Genomic DNA, 20,652 nt, shown 5'->3' with positions numbered 1-20,652 from the left:
TTATGCATTATGGTCGGTATATTATATATATTGCCTCTTTGAAGATTCTTTAAACCTGTGGAAAGCAGAAAGATAACCTCTACACATTGATTTTATACATTACTGCACTGACACAGCAATTTTAACCGCTAGGTATAATGCACCTTAAGATTCATCTGCCTTGTGTTCTTTTCTGGGTAAGTTAGTATCCTTAGGCTGGCTAAGAACTTGAAACTGATTCTCTCTTGAACCCAAGAGCTATCCCCGATCTATACATGAGTCCTGGTCTGGTGCTTTCCCTCAGCGGTAGGCTTTACTGTGAGTCCAGCTCTCCTCTTTAATAGGTCCCAGGTCTCCTGGAGAGCCCCTGCTCCACACCCTACATCCCACCCACCCTACCCCACCCCGTCCCACATTTCCATACCCATTTGCACATTCTGGATCTGGATTCTCCTAGGTTTAGGAGAGTCATACAAATGGTGTCATCACCGCAGAGGAATGGCGCAGTCCTTGGATAGCAGCATAGGGCCCCTGCTGAAAGTAGTGATGGTACCGGGGCATGTGGAAGGAGGGGAATGTCGGGCCGCTCCCCTGCATGGAGCCGGCAATGGCCGATGGGGTCAGAGGCACCCCAAGTCGGCTGTATGGCGGCAAAGAACCCTGTATAGGGTGAGGAATGGGTGTTGCTATGGATGCTGTACTGGTGCCGAGAGCAGCGAGGGACTGGGGGTGCTGAAATCCAGGAAAAGTGGAGGAAGAAGAGACCCAGGAGCTGAGGGACAAATTATCAGATGTCGTAAAGGCTGACCCTGAAACAAAAAACAACTCATTAGACTAGAAACTCTATTTCAGTGTGCAAATCAAGAATTACATTATCTGTATGGATTTATTTTTTTAAAAAAATATATAATAGATCTGCAATTTAAAAAGATGTGCACATCATATGAGTCAGAACTACCTTTCCAGATAAAAGCATATCATTTATACCATAAGAAAGAGAGAATTTACTAAATAGAAAAAGACTTAGCTCATTAGATGGCCTGTATGCTCCTGGAGAATGGTTAAAACACAAGTATCCTGCCTGAAAGGAATAAATGGATTCCCTTTAAAGGAGCTTCAGGGGTACCTGGGTGGCTCAGGTGGTTAAGTGTCCAACTCTTGATTTAGGCTCAGGTCACAATCTCATGGTTTGTGAGATCAAACCCGACATTGGGCTCTCTGCACTAACAGCATGGAACTTGCTTGGGATTCTCTCCCTCCTTCTCTCTTTGACACCCCCCCTCCCCTTCCACCTAAAAATAAATGAAAAAGAAACATTAAAAAAAAAAAAAAAGAAGCTCCAAATAGCTGGTATCTGCTATTTGGATAGCACCCCTGTAAGGGAGACGGACATATGAGCCTCAACAAAGCTAGTTGGTTTTCTAAAACGAAAACCCACAGAGTGTTTTTCTTTTTCTAGTTTCCACAATTCTTCAATAAATATTTGACAAGTTGCAAGAATGAGTTTTCCCTCATCACAGCATCCACAGATTTAAACAAAACTTGACACTGGATTTGCCAGCTATATAATTTACCAGTAGTTCACTTGGATTTATTTATAAATCCTATAAGACGTCCTATGTTTTGACAGATTATGCTGTTCCATAAAAAATATGGCGAGGGCTCTCTCCCCACACGAACATCCCTATGCCCAGCATCAGGCACCATCTGGTTTCTTTTCTCTGGACTCCCAGGTGCAGAGGGCTCCTCAATGAGCCTTTGGGACAGAGGGACTTTTCAGTCCTCCCCTACTGTCACTGCTGAGGCCTCTACATAATGCCCTTCAATAGCAAAAGTTTCTTTTTAAAAGAGTTTTCCATTTTAGTCATTGATCCTAATGAAGTATTCCTGGAACCTCTTCTAAGTGGAACAGATATACTCCCTGATTTGCACTTGATAAAACTGAGGTTCAGTAAGACTAAAGGATGGCCCCCAAGTCCAATAGCTCTTTGGTGGTAGATCACAGACAAGTGACTCCTGAGCCCTGACGCAGAGGCTTGCTGTCCTTTCACTAGAAAACAAACCACAGGAAACCATCAAGCAGAACAATCACTTAAGACTTAGAGGCAAGGGCACCTGGATGGCTCAGTCGATTAAGCATCTGACTTCAGCTCAGGTCACGATCTTGCAGTTCTAGAGTTTGAGCCCCACATCAGGAGCTCTGTGCTGACAGCTGAGGGCCTGGATCCTGCTTCAGATTCTGTGTCTCCCTGTCTCTCTACCCCTCCCCTGCTCTCGCTCTGTTTGTCTGTCTCTCTCTCTCTCTCTCTCCCTCTCTCTCAAAAATAAACAAACGCTAAAAATTAAAAAAAAAAAAAAAAAAAAGACTCAGAGCCAAAATAATGATCTGTATGAAAATCAGGCTCGGCGGCTGCCCCTTCCTCAGGAGACTCCTGTCATACTTTGGGGGCAGACTGCATGCTGACGACTAGGACTCCCATCCTGCCTTTTCCTCATCCTGCGCGCTCTTGCTCCCAGCAGCTACATAGCCCAGAAGCGGCCTTACCTCTATTCTGTGTTGTCTGAACCTCGTCCCCCAGCACATCATCTTCTCCTCCATAGGTACGGATGGGTGAGCGGGCATAGGAATGCTTCTGGATCAGACTCTCCACACTTTCCCTAGGTCAGAGAATGACACAGCCTGAATAAACTAAAAAGTACTCAGAGATGGAGATGAGTCTTAAAGATGGTTTACTAGTCAGTAAAATCATTTTTTCAGACAAAAGACCCCACTTCAGGAAAGACGACATTCAAAACATGTATATTTCTGCCACTGTAGACTCCCTGGAAACTTCAGGCATATGAATACAAGCAACCACTGGATAAGATAGGGTCAATTCCCTGAAATCCTACAAGATGAAGGACAAAGAGGTGAACAAGGAACTATGACACCAGACTATAGGAATGTAGAGAGTAATGAATGAAAAATGAGTGAGTGAATTTCCTATGAGGAGTTGCAATAAATCTCTGACTTCATCAGCTAATGAGTATAACACAAATACTCAACTGATATGAACTACACTTATTCTTTTTTTTAATGTTTTCTATTTATTTCTGAGAGAGAGAGAAAGAGAGACAGACAACGTGAGCAGGGGAGTGTAGAGAGAGAGGGAGATACAGAATCTGAAGCAGGCTCCAGGCTCTGAGCTAGCTGTCAGCACAGAGCCCGATGTGGGGCTCGAATGCACTAACTGTGAGATCATGACCTGAGCCGAGTTGGACGCTTACCTGACTGAGCCACCCAGGTGCCCCGAACTGCACTTATTCAACATCTGATGAAATGCAGGCCAGAAGTTCAGAATATCATTAGTCATGAAAAGATTCAATACTCACTAATAAACCTAGGAAGTACACAGACGATATGATAGTATGGGTAGTTGGGATAATGGACTCCTTGAGATTCCTGTTGCTTTAAGATGGAAAATTATAGAAAACTGCTGAAGGACACATAAAACATTAGGAAATTGAGGCCCCCCCCAAGTAAATTGATCTATTGATGTTGAAAGTGGTCTTCCCATCCAGATGGCCAACAGACACATGAAAAGATGCTCAACGTCACTCATCATCAGGTAAATACAAATCAAAGCCACACTGAGATACCACCTCACACTAGTCAGAGTGGCTAAAATGAACAAATCAGGAAACCACAGATGCTGGCAAGGATGTGGAGAAACAGGAACTGTTAGTGGGAATGCAAACTACTGTAGCCGCTCTGGAAAACAGTGTGGAGGTTCATCAAAAAATTAAAAACAAAAATACCCTATCACCCCGTAATAGTACTACTAGGAATTTACCCAAGGGATACAGGAGTGCTGATGCATAGGGATACATGTACCCCAATGTTCACAGCAGCACTTTCAACAATAACCAAATTATAGAGAGAGCCTAAATGTCAATCAACTGATGAATGGATAAAGAAGATGTGGTTTNATCTATACCATGGAATACTACATGGCAATGAGAAACAATGAAATCTGGCCATGTGTAGCAACATGGATGGAACTTGAGGGTGTTATGCTGAGCAAAATAAGTCAGGCAGAGAAGGACAGATACCATATGTTTGCATGTATAGGTGGATTAGGAGGAACTTAATGGAGGACCATGGGGAAGAAGGGGAAAAATAGTTAGAGGGAGGGAGCGAGGCAAATCATGAGAGACTCTTGAATGCTGAGAACAAACTGAGGGCTGATGGGGGTGGGGGAAGAGGAGAATGGGGGAGATGGGCATGGAGGAGGGCACTTGTTGGGAGGAGCACTGGGTGTTATATAGAAACCAATTTGACAATAAACTAAGAAAAAAAAGAAAGAGAAAGAAAGAAAGAAAAAGAAAAGAAAGACGTGGTTTATATATACAATAGAATACTACTTGGCAATGAGAAAGAATGAGATCCTGTCATTTGCAGCAACATGGATGGAACTGGAAGGTATTAGGCTGAGTGAAATAAGTCAGTCAGAGAAGGACAGACACCATCTTTTTTCACTCATATGTGGATTTTAAGAAACTTAACAGGAGACCATGGGGGAAGGAAAGGGGGAAAAAGTTCCAAACAGAGAGGGAGGGAGGTAAACCACAAGAGACTCCTAAATACAGAAAACAAACTGAGGGTAGATGAGGGGGTGGGGGAGAGGGGAAAATGAGTGATGGGCATTGAGGAGGGCACTTATTGGGATGAGCACTGGGTGTTGCATGTAAACCAATTTGACAATAAATTATATTTTAAAAAAAAGTGGTCTTCCTGTGAAACATAGTCTATCAACTAAAGAATGCAATTAACTTTAAAAACAAGAATTATTTTGGCATTGACCCTTTTGACTTGCTGTACTTGTTGCTGTTAAAAAAATATATATATATCAGCAAGAATTTAGCCAAAGAGGGGCATGTGGGTGGCTCAGTTGAGTGTCCGACTTCGGCTCAGGTCATGATCTCACAGTTCACAGGTTCGAGCCCCACATTGGAATCTGTGCTGACAGCTCAGAGTCTGAAGCCTGTTTCAGATTCTGGGTCTCCTTCGCTTATTGTCCATCCCCCACTCAAGTTCTATATCTCTCTCAAAAATAAATAAACATTAAAAAATAAGAATTAAAAAAGAATTTAGCCAAAGAATTTTTTTGCCAAAAATGAAAGTTCATAACAGGTTAGTTTACATAATATACATCTTCAGAATAGCTGTGGCCTAAAGATCAACACTGAATTATCCAGCAAAGAACAAAAAAAAAATTAGAAAATTGAAAGACTTGTGTTGAATTAAGAACAAATCAAACACCAAATTTCACACTGAGGCGACAAGGGAAGCAAATAAAACACCATAATAACTTTTCAAAGTGTAATACTTGTCAACATTTCACATAGATATACAGACTTGTAAAAAAAAAAATACTTATAGTGAATTTGGCCTTCTATACTCACAGAGTTTCATGAAAGCATTTTGTTATATTATTTAGCTTGCAAATGAGGACTTAAAGGTATGCCTAAAAGAAAAATTAATTCTAGCAACTATCAAGTAACATCTTTGTTACCAAAAAGTTTTAAAATAAGCATACAGTACCAACCTCACGTAGTCACAATGATTGGGATCTGTACCCAGTAGATTCACATATAGCTATTTTAAAAAGTGAAACCATTCCATATTTATTGTAATGGAATGAACTCGAAGATATAGTAAGTGAAAAAAGTTAACTACAGAAAAATGTATAAAGTATGCTACCATTTGTGAATTTAATTGTTTTAAGTTTATTTATTTATTTCTAGAGAGAATCAGTGAAAGAGATCATGCATGAGCGGGGGAGGGACAAAGAGAGAGTGACAGAGAATCCCAAGCAGGCTCCACACTGCCAGCACGGACCCCAATGTGGGGCTCAAACCCACAAACTGTGAGATCATGACCTGTGCCTAAATTAAGAGTTGGATGTGTGGAAACTAATTTGACAATAAACTATTTGTAAAAAAAAAATTAAGAGTTGGATGCTTCACTGACTGAGCCACCCAGGCCCCTTACTACATTTGTTAATTTAGAACAAGGAATATATATGTTTGTATATGCCTGTGTATGCATAATATTTCCAAATTGCTCCAGTTTCAGAAGAGGAAACTGGCTAGAAGAGGTCATCTCTGCAGGGTGGAACCTGTGACCTGAAGGAATGGAGCAGTGAATCCCAACTTTGTCTTGATTCTCAAATTGTCAGAAATCCATTTGAGTCACTTGGCGCTCTTCAAAAAGAAAAATTACATTAAGGTATAATTAATATACAATAAGTGGCACATATTTAAAGTGTACAATTTGACCAGTTTGGGCTTATGTGACCTGTGACCAGTGACACCACCACCACAAGTAAGATAAACTACCTAACACCCACAAAAGTTTCCTCATGCCTCTCATGTTCCCTGGTCCCCATGCCAACAAGATTTGCCAAGGAAACTACTAATATGATTTGTCACTATAGATAAGTTTGCATTTTCTAAAATCATATAAAAATGAAATCATGTCTTCTGTTTTCTTTTTGCATTTGGCTTCTTTCCACTCAGCATAATTACTTTGAGAGTCATCATTTTGGAGCATATATCAATAGTTAGTTTTTATTCTGAGTAGCATCCTATTCTCCAAACTAGTGTATACTACAGTTTACCTATTCATCTTTTGATCTACATTTGCCTTATTTCTAAACTCTGACAGTTACACATGAAGCTGCCACCCATATTAATGTATACTTTTTTTTTCCAAAAGGACATATGCTTTCACATCTCTCTCTCTCTCGTTTTTTTGTTTTGTTTTGTTTTTTAGTTATAAATTCAAAACTACCAGATCATCTGTTTCTTCTTGAATGAGTTTTGGTAGTTTATGTCTTCAAAGAATTTGTCCATTTCATCTAAATTGTTGAACTTCTAAGTGTTCATAATATTGCTTTTTTTAATGCCTCCTTCTGGTATCTGTAGAATCCATAGTGATGTTACTCCTCCTATTCCTGACAATGGTAATTTGTGTTTTCTCCCTTTTTTTCCTAATCAGTTTGGCTACAGGATCGCCAGTTTTACTCATCTTCTTTGCTTTTGGTCCCAATGATTTTCTGTATTGTTTTCCTATTTTCTATTGCACTTATTTTCACTCTGATATTTATTATTTCCTGTCTTCCACTTACTTTCTTGCTCTTCTTTTCCTACTTCCTTGAGATGGAAGCTGAAGTCACTGACTTGAGATTTGTTCACTTCTAAAGTGGGAATGTAGCCCATAAATTTCCCATTTTAGTGGCATCCTACAAGTTTTTGTGGGCTGTATTTCATTTTCATTCAGTTCAAGACATTTTCTTTTTTAAAAAAAATTTTTTTAATGTTTATTTATTTTAGAGAGTGAGAGAGAAAGCCTGAGCAGGGATGGGGGAGGGTGGGCAGAGAAAGAGAAGATGACACAGAATCTGAAGCAGGCTCCAAGCTGTCAGCATAGAGCATGATGTGGGGCTCAAACTCCCAAACGGTGAGATCATGACCTAAGCCCACATCAGACATTTAACCAACTGAGCCACCCAGGCACCCCAGTTCAAGATATTTTCTAATTTCCTTTTTGATATCTCTCATGACCCTTGGGTTTTTTAGACATATGTTATTTAATTTCCAAATGTTTGGGAACTTTCCAGTTATCTTTCTGCTATTGCTTTCTAATAAAATTCCATTGTGGTCAGAAAACATATTTTGTATGACTTGAACTGCCTTTAAATTTATTGGGACCTGTTTTTTGGCACAGAGTATGGTCTATCTTAGTAAATATTCTGTGTGCACTTGGAAAGAAAGTATATTCTGCTAATGTAGGATGGAGCATTTTATAAATGTCAATTGGGTCAAGCTGGTTAACAGAATTGCTCAAATCTTCTGTATCTTTACTCATTTTCTGTCTACTTGTTCTACCAGTTTTTGAGAGAGGGAGAGTAAAATATCCAACTATAGTTGTGTATTGTTCTATTTTTCCTTACAATTCTATCAGTTCTGCTTCATGTACCATACCCTGAAGGTCTATTAGGTGCATAAATATGTAGGATTGTATGTTTTCCCCATGAATTAAACCCTTCATGGGTATATCTCAGAGACATGGTGGATTCAGTTCCAGAACACCCACAAGAAGGCAGATATTGCAATAAAGTCAAATGAATTTTTTTGGATTCCTAGGGCATATAAAAGTTTTATTTACACTACACTGTAGTCTATCAAGCATACAATAGCATTATGTCTGAAGAAAATAATACATATACCTTAACTAAAACAAGATTTCATTTTTTAAAAATGCAAACCCAACATCTGAGCTTTCAGCAAGTCAATCTGTTTTGCTGCTGACTGATCAGGGTGGTGGTTGCTGAAGGCTGGGATGATAGTGACAATTTCTTAAAATAAGGCAACAATGAAGTTTGCCACATAGATTGACTCCTCCTTTCACAAATGATTTCTCTGTAGCATGTGATGCTATTTGATAGCATTTTACACACAGTAGAACATATTTCAAAATTGGAATCAATGCTTTCAAATCCTTACTGATGCTTTATCAACTAAGTTTATAATACTCTGAATCCTTTGTTGTCATTTCAACAATCTTCACAGCATCTTCTCCAGAAGTAGATTCCATCTCAAGAAATCACTTTCTCTTATCATCCATGAGAAGTACCTCTCATCCGTTAAAGAGATCACAGCAATTCAGTCACATCCTCAGGCTCCACTTCTAATTTTTAGTCCTCTTGCTATTTCCACCACATTAGCAATTACTTCCTCCACTGAAGTCTTGAATCTTCAACTTGTAAAATAGGCAGTATCCACAAATCACAATAAAGTGACATGCAATAAAATGTGGTATGCCTGTATCAATATGAAAGGATCTAATTTATCAACAGTAAATTCTTTGCTCTAAAATCTGTGATACTGATGTAGTCACCCCAGTTTTCTTTTGATTAGTGTTAATATGGGTATATTTTTTCCATTGCCTTACTTTCAACTTACATCTTTATATATAAAACTCATTTTTTATAAGTCAGCATATATTTGGAGTTTGCTTTTTAATCCAAACTGACAATCTCTCCCTTTTGAGGTATTTAGTGCATTTATATATAATGTGATTATTAATATGGTTAGGTTGAAATTTATCATCTTTATCATCTATTTGCTTCTACCTTCTTATCTGCTATTTACCTTTTCCTTTTATTTTTTTTTTGGCTTCTTTTAGAATGTTTCTTATTATTTCATTTCATCCCCTTTGTTGGTTTATTAACTATAGCTTTTGTTATTTTAGTGGTTGATTTAGTATTTGTGGCAAATATATTTTTACTACAATCTACTAGGCATTCAAGTACACTGTAAGACTTAACAATAATATATCTCCATTTCTCCATCCTTTGTGCCATTCTTGTCAAACATTTTACTTTTACATAAATCCTAGATTACATTATTATGGTCAATTTAAACAGTTATTTCCTAAAAGATGTAAATAATATGAAAAAAATGTGATCTACTTATTCTTCTGGTTACCATTTCCACTGCTCTTTACTATTCTGTGTAGATCCAGATTGACACCTAACTTCCTTCTACCTGAAAAACATCTTTTAACATATCTATAGTACAGTTTGATGATGGTGAATTATTTCAAGTTTTGTGTATCTGAAAAATGTCTTGATTTTATTCTTGTTTTTTTAAAGTTATTTTTGCTGAGTATAAAATTCTAGGTGGACATTTTTTTCTTTCTGTACTTCAAAAATGGTGCTCTACTGTCTCATTACTTTGTTCCTGACAATAAATATACTCTCACCTTATCTTTAATGTAATATGTCTTTAATTCCCTGGTTGCTTTCAATCTTTTTTCTTTATCACATTTTTGAACAACGTGATTATGATGTGCCTTGGCGTTATTTCTTCAACCTTTTTGAGCTTGAGTCTGTTGGGCCTCTTTGGATTGTGTTTTCAGTTGTCATTAAATTTGGAAAAATTCTGGCTATTTTTTCTTAAATATAATTCTTCTCCTATACCCCACGTCCCATCTACCTTTCAGGAATTCCAATTATGCATATATTAGACTGCTTAAAGTTTTCCCATATCTCACTGATACTCTTCATTTTTAAAAATTTCTCTTTGCTCTCTACATTTAATTTTCGGTCGTTTCTATTGCTGTGTCTTCAAGCGTACCAATCTTTTCATCTGCAATATCTACTTTACCATTAATCCCATCCAGTGGGATTAATATATTTTATACATTGTATACATTATAGTTTTCATCTTTAGAATTTTGATTTGAGTCTTTTGGACATCCTCCATGTCTCTATTTAATTTTTTGAATATATAAAATAGTTATAATAATTGTTTTATTGTCTTTGTGTAGTAATTATAATATTTGTATCAGTTTTATTTTCAATTGATAACCATGTTATTGTTTATATTTTCCTTGCATATTTCTTTGCATTTCTGATAATTTTTTATTGGATGCCAGACTATAAATTTTAATCTTGTTGGGTGTTAGATGTTTTTGTATTCCTATAAATATTATTGATGTTTGTTCTGGAATATAATTAAACTACTTAGAAATAATTTGATCCTTTTGGGCCTTGCTTTCAAGATATCTGAGGGAAGACTGGAACACCATTTAGTCTAGGATTAAATTTTCCTCACTACTGAAGTGAAACCCTTCTGAGAATTCTATCAAATGCCCTGCAAATCACAAGGTTTTCCAGTTCCTCCATTAGATGCTAGAACAGGCACTATTCCCACTCTTGTATAAATACTAGACACTGTTTCCTCTAATCTTTTCAGGTGTTTTCTACTCCCAGACTCTGGTCGTTTCCTTGGATGCATGTGCTAATCAGATCTCGGCTGACCACTCAAGAGGGATCCCCTGAAGATCTTTGGAGTTCTCCTATCCGATAGTCTGTCCTATGGATTCTCAGTGTTTTAGTCTTATCAGACTCTAAGCTCTAGTTGCTAAACTCAGGAAATCTGCCAAGCTCTGCCTGTATTCTCCATCCTTGCGCCATGACCTAGATACTCTCTTAGACTATAAAGCTGGTGCCATCGTAGGGCTTACCTCATTTGTTTCCTGTCCCTTGGGGATTACTGTCTTTTGTTGCCTAATGTCTAATGTCATAAAAGAATGTTTCATATATTTAATGTGTTTCTTAGTTATTTAAGACAAGAGAGTATACTTGGTCCTTGTTACTTTACCTGAAGCAAAGTCCCTCCTGGCAATCTTCTGAAAATTCCAACACCCAGGCCACACACACAGACCAGGTAAACTAAACCACACTCTCTTGGGATGAGACAGAGGCTTCAGTAATTGTCAAAGCTCCCCCAAGTGACTCCAATGGGCGTGCAAGTTTAGGAACAGAAGAGAGATATATGATGGATGCTTTTCACCATATATGCCTCTGTACCATTTGAACTTTGGACATATATATTGTTTATTCAAAATTAATTAGAGGGGCACCTGGATGGCTTAGTCGGTTAAGTGTCCGACTTTCACTTAGGTCATGATCTCGCGGTTCGTGGGTTCGAGCCCCGCGTCAAGCTCTGTGCTGACTGCCAGCTCAGAGCCTGGAGCCTGTTTCAGAGTCTGTGACTCCCTCTCTCTCTCTGACCCTCCCCTGCTCATGCTGTCTCTCTCTCTCTCTCCTAGAAATAAATAAAACATTAAAAAAAATTAAAAAAAAACAAAAAAAACAAAATTAATTAGAAATTATAAAAATATCACGAAAATAATACCTTACCAAGGAACAAAAAGAACTGAACATCAATACTTGTAAATTTACTATAATGAATTGATAAAAATTGTCATTAACATGCCGATTTTTTATAGAGTAAATGCATCGAAGGTAGAGAGTGGGATACTGGAAATATCACAGGCTTTAAAACCATTTATCAAATGGATGAACAGAGAGAGGAGTAGGTGGACCACCTAGAACCATTTTCACATTCTAGTTTCATTACTTCCTTAACTTCTCTTCATCTATAAATTGAGGCACATAATACTACTCTCACAGGGCCATTAATTCAGCCAAAAAATATTTATCGAGTACCTATTATGAACAAGGTACTGTTCTATAGCAGCAAACAAAAATAAAAATCCCAAACAGGGAAGGAGGCTTGAGAGGAGAGAGAGAGAGAGAGAGACATTAAGAAAAATATGAAGCATATTAGATGATGATAATAGTGTTATGGAAAAATAAAGCAGGGACTAAGGCTAAGAACAATAACTATGAGGATTAAAAAAGATAAGGCATCTGAACTGGCCCAAACAGTGTCTGACACACAGAGGTACTTAGTAACCTATGCAAGTATACCTAAGGCAGGTAAAATATTTTATTTTCTTTGAGTATATTTTTCTCCAATTTATCTACCCATATGAATCATCCTAATTCAGAGCAATGAGATACAAATTAGAGGATTTTTCTTGTTGACAGAATATTAAAGTCAGCAGAGAACTTGACTAGAGTATTATTTGTAGTTTAAAAACTTTTTTAAAAATATTTTATTTATTTTTGAGAGACAGAGAGTGCAAGCAAGGGAAGAAGAGAGGGAAAAGGAGACACAGAATCCAAAGCAGGCTTCAGGCTCTGAGCTATCAGCACAGAGCCTAACGCAGGGCTCAAACCCACAAACCGCGGGATCATGACCTGAGCCTAAGTGGGACGCTTAACCCACTGAGCCACCCAGGCACCCCCATCTGCAGTTCTTCTATAAAATTATACCTATCACAAAAGATTAAATGTTGAGCTTGAGTCCACATCACTTGTTTAAAAGTATGACCTATTTTTAAAAATCTCTTGTACATACTTATTTAATCCTCTGAGTTAGACTTGTTGAAATGAAAATAGTTTATCATTTACTAAGAGGCATCAGTAAATATATTAAATGCAAGAGTTAATGCAAAAGGATAATTTGGCCTGACATGGACCCTAATGAATCAATTTGCCAACTGCCATATATTTTAACCTTTAAATGCCCACATTCTGGTAATGTTGGACCCCCACAGCCTTAACAGCAGATATCACTTACTCAAGGACTTATTTCACTATAATATTAGAGAGTTACTATCTTTGGGGTAGCGTGGGTAATTAAGAAAATAGTCAGGTAAGCTTAGTAACCCTTAATAAAATTAAAACTATAACATACATTCAAGCTGATGTCCTTTTAGTTTGAGCCATGTGTCATGAAGTTAATATTTAAAATGAACTTAGGTGGCTATTTTCACCAAGGAACTTGCTTCAGATATCCTAGAAAATATTTGCTCTTTGTATAGTTAAAAGGAATGGCCATCATAGGCCCATTATGGATGGTATATTTGAGGTATATTCCTCTGCCCATCCTATGCACATAAACTATTCAATCCAAGCATTTAAGTTCAAGAACAAAATGTAGTATTTGCTTCTCTAAAAGAGTCCTTATATAAAGTCACTTAAACATCTTTCACATATACACCCTGAGAAATCATTTCCCAAATAACATAATGGGTCACTGCCTTGTGAAACACCTTGCTTTTCTATAAGAAGAACATTATATTTATTCTGTCCTTGATAGATCACTAGTATCATTACTTATTCTCGTCTCTAAGAGGGAGAGAAAAAAAAAGGATTTTATCAAAGTGATTTACTTGTGTCAGGCCTGGAAGTGAACTGAAAGCAATGTCAGTTCTTATATAAAGGCTGGCGTAATTGAATTATTGCCTTTTAAGTGATTGGAAACAGTGGTGCAATAGCAGGGCCATCTCTTCGAAGATGTTACAAAGACTAGACAGCCGCATTGTTTACTTTATGTCTAATCCCTGTTTCTAAAGAATGAAAAGTGCAAAGAATCTGTTTAGCCTAGAAACCCTATCACAAGGACTTCTAAAATACTGTACCCTGAAAAGCAAGGGATGACTCACCCAGTGGGTTAAGTGACTTAGGTATCACAAGCCATGACAATGTCTTGTAGTGCTCAGTTCTCTTCCATCCTAAAGCATGAGACTGTAACTTTAGTAGGCTTCCTTTGGATTTAGTGAATAAATAAAATGGGTACCTTTACTTAAGTACCATTATCGGCCTTTCTAAAAACCTAACACTAAATTATTTTTCTAGGCAAAAGAAGTACATTATTACCTTAGGTATCTGTAAAAGATCTCTTTTGATTATTAGGTAACCATCAACTCCAAGAATAATACACATGTATGAGGCACTATGATAGCCAGAGGTGGGCAAGATAAAGGGGAGCTACAATGATTATGTTGATATCCTGCCAAAATGTTTGGACCTGTTTGAAGTCACTGTTTGTTCAAACTCCAAATAAACAAAATCAAAACACTCTTATTAGCATTGGAACTGATGGCCCATCATCTGCCTCTGAAACTAGAGTGGAGTTCCTCGAAGTTCAAAATGCAAAACCTTCCTTTTTCCCTCACAGTCTCCTTTGCACCCCCACCGCACCTAATATGTTCTTCTTTTATTGTACTTACTGATCACAATCATGTGCTTGTGTGACCATCTCTACTGCTGTACTGTTGGCTCTTGAGCAAAGAGAGAACAATACTTAATCTAGGCAGTGGGTCTCAAGTTTTAGTGTGTATTATGAACTGAATGTCTGTGTCCCCCTGAAAATTCATCTGTTGACATCTTAACTCCCAATTTGATGGAATTAGGAGGTAGAGCTTTCAGTAGCCAATTAGGTCTTAAGGATAGAGCCCTAATGAATTGGATTTGTGCCCTTGCAAGAAGAGCTTGCTGTGTCTTCTGCTTTTTAGTCATGTGAGGATACACTGAGAAGACGGCTGCTGACCCAACACTACACCTGGAGAGCTATTGCCCTAATGTAGGGCTTGCTGGAACCTGCTTAGCTTGAATCCTAGCTCTGCCACTTGTTAGTTTGGTGCTTGTGGGCAAATGACTTCACTTCTCCACACCTCGGTTTCCTCATCTGTAAAATGAGAATATTAATATGGTCTAGCTTTTGAGGTTATTATTCAGATTCAATGATTTAATACACATAGAGAGCTTATATTGGAACCTGGGATATAATAAGCATTCAATAAATGTTTACAGATAAAAATAAATTCTTGGGTTATTATTGAGTATTGAGATTGTGTGCTCCTAAAGCTGGCTACGGAGTCATAATCATTTTAGATGAAATTAGGACTTCCAGGGGCTTTAACTTGCCATGCTTCATTGAAGCCTTCCTACGCTATATATGTCGGAGAGAAAATTAAATATTATTGCAATTTATATTCTAACTTTCTCTCCTAAGTATAGTCCCGGAAAAAAAACTATGTTTAGGGAGAAAATGTCAAATCCATTAAAATCAATTCTAATTTCTAAGAGACAAAATATTTAACGTTGTTCTTGCTCCTCAATTTGTTCAAGTTTATATCGTCTTCCTGAGCCTTAGTAAATAACTCCTTGTCACAAAGATTTTCCCAAAGATTTATGCAGATAATGGTATAAGTTGTGGGAAGATAATATATCAATATCTGTAGCTTCCACAAAGTGCTTAATAAATGAGAACTTTACATAATACAATATGAGATGTATTATAAATCATTAATTTTAATTTGAGAACTGAAATGTATAATACAATCCATTTTGGAAAAACAAAATAACTCTAATTTTTTAAAAAGCTTTTAGACTCCAGTTTATTATTATTTATTTTACTTAATCCTACTGGTTTTTCTTTTCAGTGGTAATATGTATAACTGTTTTTATGTTATCATTAGCAACTTTACTTATAAACTGGACCACTGAAAAAAACCCAAAAGCTATTATGTTTTGTTTCTAAGTCTTATAGCTGTGACAACTAGAAGAAAGTGCTCAAGCAAAGTACAGATCACTCAAACTCTAAATAATCATTGGTAAATTGTGAGGCAGGGAAAAATAACCTTCATACACAGTTCAAAAACACAAGCAGGAAAAAAACGAGGACAATTCACAACTAAATGCCAATCATGAATAACTCTGCCACTCTAACTACCTGACTCACCGGTTTGTTCGACACTACTTTATAAAATAAATGCTTTCTCATAGAAGCTGTGGACAAATGAGTTAACATTTTAAGGACAGAAACACAGCTTGCTAGCTAAAGGAATTCTGTGGTAACTGTAAGTTGAAAAAAATTAATTCTGTTAAAAGCTACCCTTCCTTTTTGAGGTTGTTGTCAACAGATTATTTTACCTCATTCAACTAGTAGATTTTATTTAAAAGCAGACTTTAATCAAGTAACCAAAGAAAATCGCTTTCCTTTTATGCATACAGGCTCTTATACTAAGTCTCCTCATTAGAGATGCCCTTTTTTTGTTTTTTAATTCAAGTTAGTTAAATTACAGTGCAGTCTTGGCTTCAGGAGTAGAACCCAGTGATTCATCTCTTTCATATGACACCCAGTGCTCATCCCAACAAGTGCTCTCCTCCAGGCCCATGGAAAATTTAGCCCATCCCCCAACCCGCCTTCCCTCCAGAAACCCTGTTTGTTCTCCATATTTAAGATTCTCTTAAGGTTTGCCTCCTTCTCTGTTTTTTTTCCTCCTTCCCTTCCCCTAAAGTCATCTGTTGTGTTTCTTAAATTCCACATATAAGTGAAATCATGATATCTGTTCCTTTCCTATGAAGCTGTGTGATTGGATTCCTCATCTGTATCTGGGCTTTGATTTCTTCTACAAAGTGAGGGGGTGGTACAGGAGTGGCGAGCTAGATTAGATGATCTCTAAGATTCACATGGCTCTAACTATTTATGACCCTTAAACATATAAAGAGGAAAAAATAAAAATAGCCATTTTGAAAAAGTCCACTGGTTCTAACCCCCAGATCTTCTACTAACTAACTGTGTGACCTGAGCAAATCACTTGCAGGCTCTGGGCCCTCGTCACTTCATTGGTGTAATGACAGATTAATTGGATGGCTCCCCAAATCATTCCAGCCCCAAAATACATACTTCATAGAAAGCTAGGTTTAAGAGGATTTTTGGAAGTTCAACTGCAAAATGTCAGGGCACACTTAGAGGTATGAATATAATTTAAAATATTTTTCTTATGTTTTAATCTGTGTTTAAGAAAGAAATATATATATATATCTCTCAATAATTAAAAATAAAGTCATTTTCATTTATACAAGATTGGAGTATCATATGTTGCTCAATAGTCTCAGAGATAAAATTCAATTTTTGACTCTTTGATTTCTGTCTCTTCATTCTGAGCAGCATCATATTCCTGGGACCTGTCCCTCTAAGCAGAGGTGACACAGAGGTCCTCTGTCCTCTCCTTTCGCAGAAGCCCTGGCCTGCTCTGTGGCTCCTATGACAGAAAGTGGGTGGCAGAGGAACACTGCGGGTCCCTGGGAGCAGGGGCAGATCTGAAGGGCAGAGACTACTGTTATTAGCTTTTGCCATTTGCTATTTTTAGCAGGTTTATTTGCAAGTAGCTTGATATGTCGCTGCCTTCAATATCCAAAGAGGGTTTTTTGGTTTTGTTTTGTTTTAGCAGACTTCATGAAAATTCTATTTCAGTTCTACTTCATCCCAGATACTGCAGAGTGTGCCTTGGAAGAGTGTCCATAACACTCAGGGATAGTTGTATTCATGAAAGATTAGGGAATTAACAAACTTTATGAGCCATAAGCATTTCTCTATTCACTCAGCCAAAGTTTAATCTATGTATTTTCTTAGCCAGTATAGTCCCCTCCTCCCAATATACACATTTCTCTCCTTTGCCTAAATCTATTCTGCTGGTCTTCTCTAAGGATAAGATATAAAAGTGATATGAGAACTTACGTTGTTGGCCATCTGGGTAACAACTAATGGCTGAACTAATCACATCACAAAATGCACGATTGCAGGAGCCCTGTCAGAGTTTTCTTTTTTCCAAAGCTAGCCCAAATGCTTAGAAGAAAGCCCACACACTAGCAGAAATCCCAAGTGGGGGAAAGTGAAAACAGAGAGGAAAGATGAGCTAAGTGCACAGAAGTACACTGCAGAAGTCTTGTTCTACCTCAAACCTCAAGAGAAAGATAACTATTATATCCAAAATTCAAAGGTAGAGGAGGATATTTAAAGAAATACTTCTACTATAGGACCTCTAAAGAGAGTACTGAGCATGACATCCATTCCGCTCTTCCACTGAGTCCATCAAAATGGTGTGAGCGCCAGCTGTCTAGAGGGGACCCAGGATATAGACAGGGGGAACCCACACAGTCCTCACATTTCACTTTACCCACAAATTGCCACCTCTCTGACTCTAAAGTTACTGGCAGTGCTTTTAACAATTCAAAAATAATTCTACTGGGAAGCTTACAAGATTTAGTGTAGGGAGAATCGTGGATTGGACACCAACAACGACTCCCTCTAAAGAAGCATGAAGTACAAGAGAAGCAAATGAGTAACGGTTCAAAGGACTGATACCACCTTCTTTCTGTCCCTCAACACCATCTATGAGTGAAGGAAATAGGGACACAACAAGTCCAGATACCCCTCTTCTGGGAACTAGGGATGCCCCTCTATCTTTTAATCAAGGACAATAAGAACAAAGGAAAAAGAAGGAAATCTTTTGGTCATTCCAGAAAAAAAGACTAAGTCAGTAAATGGACAAGAATATTAGATTGTCATCAGAGCATGACAATGACACTTTATATCAGGAGACAGTAAGAGCATAATTAAGATATGGCACGAAAGAAAATGTGTGGCAAGGATTGTCTATCAAGTCAAAATGACTTTCACAAATATAGGTCACACACTGTCATGTGCATGCAAAAAACAAGGAATATTGGCCCCATGAGCCTTTCCTGAGGAATCTAGTAGAAAAAAAAAAGAGATTCAGACAATTAAAATGACTGGGAGACACTGATATAAGATATGTCAGTGGGCATTAAATCTATATTTACTTGAAGAACTAAGATTAAGCCATGGTGATAGAAAAGAATACAGGGGTGACTGGGTAGCTCAGTTGGTTAAGCATCTGACTTCAGCTCAGGTCACGATATCACAGTTTGTGGGTTCAAGCCCCACATCGTGCTCTGTGTTGACAGCTCAGAGCCTGGAGCCTGCTTCAGATTCTCTGTCTCGCTTTCTATGCTCCTCCCCCACTGGCACTTGCTCACTAGCTCTCTCTCTCTCTTTCTCTTAAAAAATATACAAACTTAAAAAAAATCTTTAAGGGACACCTGAGTGGCTCAGTTGGTTGAGCATCTGACCTCAGCTCAGGTCATGATCTCATGACTCATGAGTTCAAGCCCTGCAATGCACTTTCTGCTGTCAGTGCAGAGGCCACTTTAGATCCTGTCCTCCTCTCTCTCTGCCCACCCCTCCCCCCGCTTTGTTCTCTCTCAAAAATAAATAAAATTTAAAAAAATAAAAATAAATTTAAAAAATCTTTAATAAATGTGGCGCCTGGGTGGCTTAGTCGGTTGAGCGTCTGACNCAGTGGATAATGCGTACATACTCTGACAAGGTACATCAAGTACAATTCTCAAGAATGGCAGGAGAATGGGGAGGGAGGATGATAAGTAGAATAGGGTGCTGATTATTTATTAACTGAGATTAAAGGAATATTACTTCCAGTGCTTGAAAACAGAGAAAATGAGAGGGAAAAAAAGTTACTAGTTAATTTCAATACTGCTGATAGTAGGGGACCTGGAGAAAATTAGATAGGGGGGGACAAGGAATTTTTTAAAAAAACATTAGTGTAAAGGAAGACAGAATAAGAGTACAAGCCTTGCTAGTTATCAAAAAATTATAGTAAAAAAAGAGGTTAATAAAATAGACCACAATCTTTTAATAGTAAAAGATTATTTACATAAAAGACTTATTTATCTATCTATTTAAATATAACAAACTACAAGTAAACTGAACCCCAACATATTAATCTGTACATTACATATATATTTTGTACTCACATAGTATAGAGGTAGAAAATGTGTACAGTATGTTAACATTTAAGAAAAGGAGGAAGTCAGAGCACCTGGGTGGTTCAGTCAGCTAAGTGTCCAACTCTTATTTTCGGCTCAGGTCACGATCTCACCATTCCTGAGATCGAGCCCTGTGTCGGGTTCTGAGCTGACAGCACAGAGCCTACTTGGGATTCTGTCTCTCCCTCTCTCTCTGCCCCTCCCTTTCTCTCTCTCTCTCAAAATAAATATATAAACTTTCAACAAAAAAAGAAAAAGAGGAAAAAATATAAATGTGTATCTTCTTATGGTACAAAACACAAAAATCAGTTCTTTTTTTTTTTTTAATGGTTACTTATAGGAGAAGGAAGAAACAGGGTGGAAGGGATAGGGATAGAACCTTGACACCTCTGAATAAGCCACATTCTGTGGATCTGTCTTGAAACCATGCAAATCATTTACTAAATAATCATGTAAGAAAATTACATTTTTAATTTAAAAAAAAAGAAAATGCAATAAAACATATGAACCTAAATGTGTATCACTGGATAGTAAGCATAACTACATAGAGGAATGATTCCAGCTGACTTCAAGCTACTCTAGTAGTAAAATAAGGAAAAAAAACCTAAACAAACAAGCTAACACCAAACACCCTAATAGAATCTACACTAAGGACACAAAGAACCACAAGAATTTTAGTTATTTTTAGGTGCCATGTTGTTAGAGGTATGTGATATGTATATTGTGAGATCACTGTGTATCTACACACTGTGAGATAAAGCACATGAGT

At 37.5% G+C, this 20,652-nt stretch overlaps 1 protein-coding gene across 1 annotated transcript in view; it reads right to left on the bottom strand.

Moving 5' to 3' along the window:
* Nucleotides 1-347: 347 nt before the first annotated feature.
* Nucleotides 348-20,652, bottom strand: part of TBX20 (T-box transcription factor 20) — a 57,385-nt gene continuing 37,080 nt past the window's right edge. Inside the window, exons 7-8 of the mRNA XM_077775453.1 lie at nucleotides 2,525-2,637; nucleotides 348-788 (exon numbers count right to left, since the gene is read on the bottom strand). Coding sequence (XP_077631579.1) covers nucleotides 448-788; nucleotides 2,525-2,637 — 454 coding nt within the window. The 3' untranslated portion in view covers nucleotides 348-447. The remainder of the gene's footprint in view (nucleotides 789-2,524; nucleotides 2,638-20,652) is intronic.

Source organism: Crocuta crocuta, unplaced genomic scaffold, assembly GCF_008692635.1.
Source record: "Crocuta crocuta isolate KB4526 unplaced genomic scaffold, BGI_CrCroc_1.0 scaffold197, whole genome shotgun sequence".
NCBI classification, from domain to species: Eukaryota; Metazoa; Chordata; class Mammalia; order Carnivora; family Hyaenidae; genus Crocuta; species Crocuta crocuta.
This window is presented reverse-complemented; position numbering and strand designations above follow the sequence as displayed.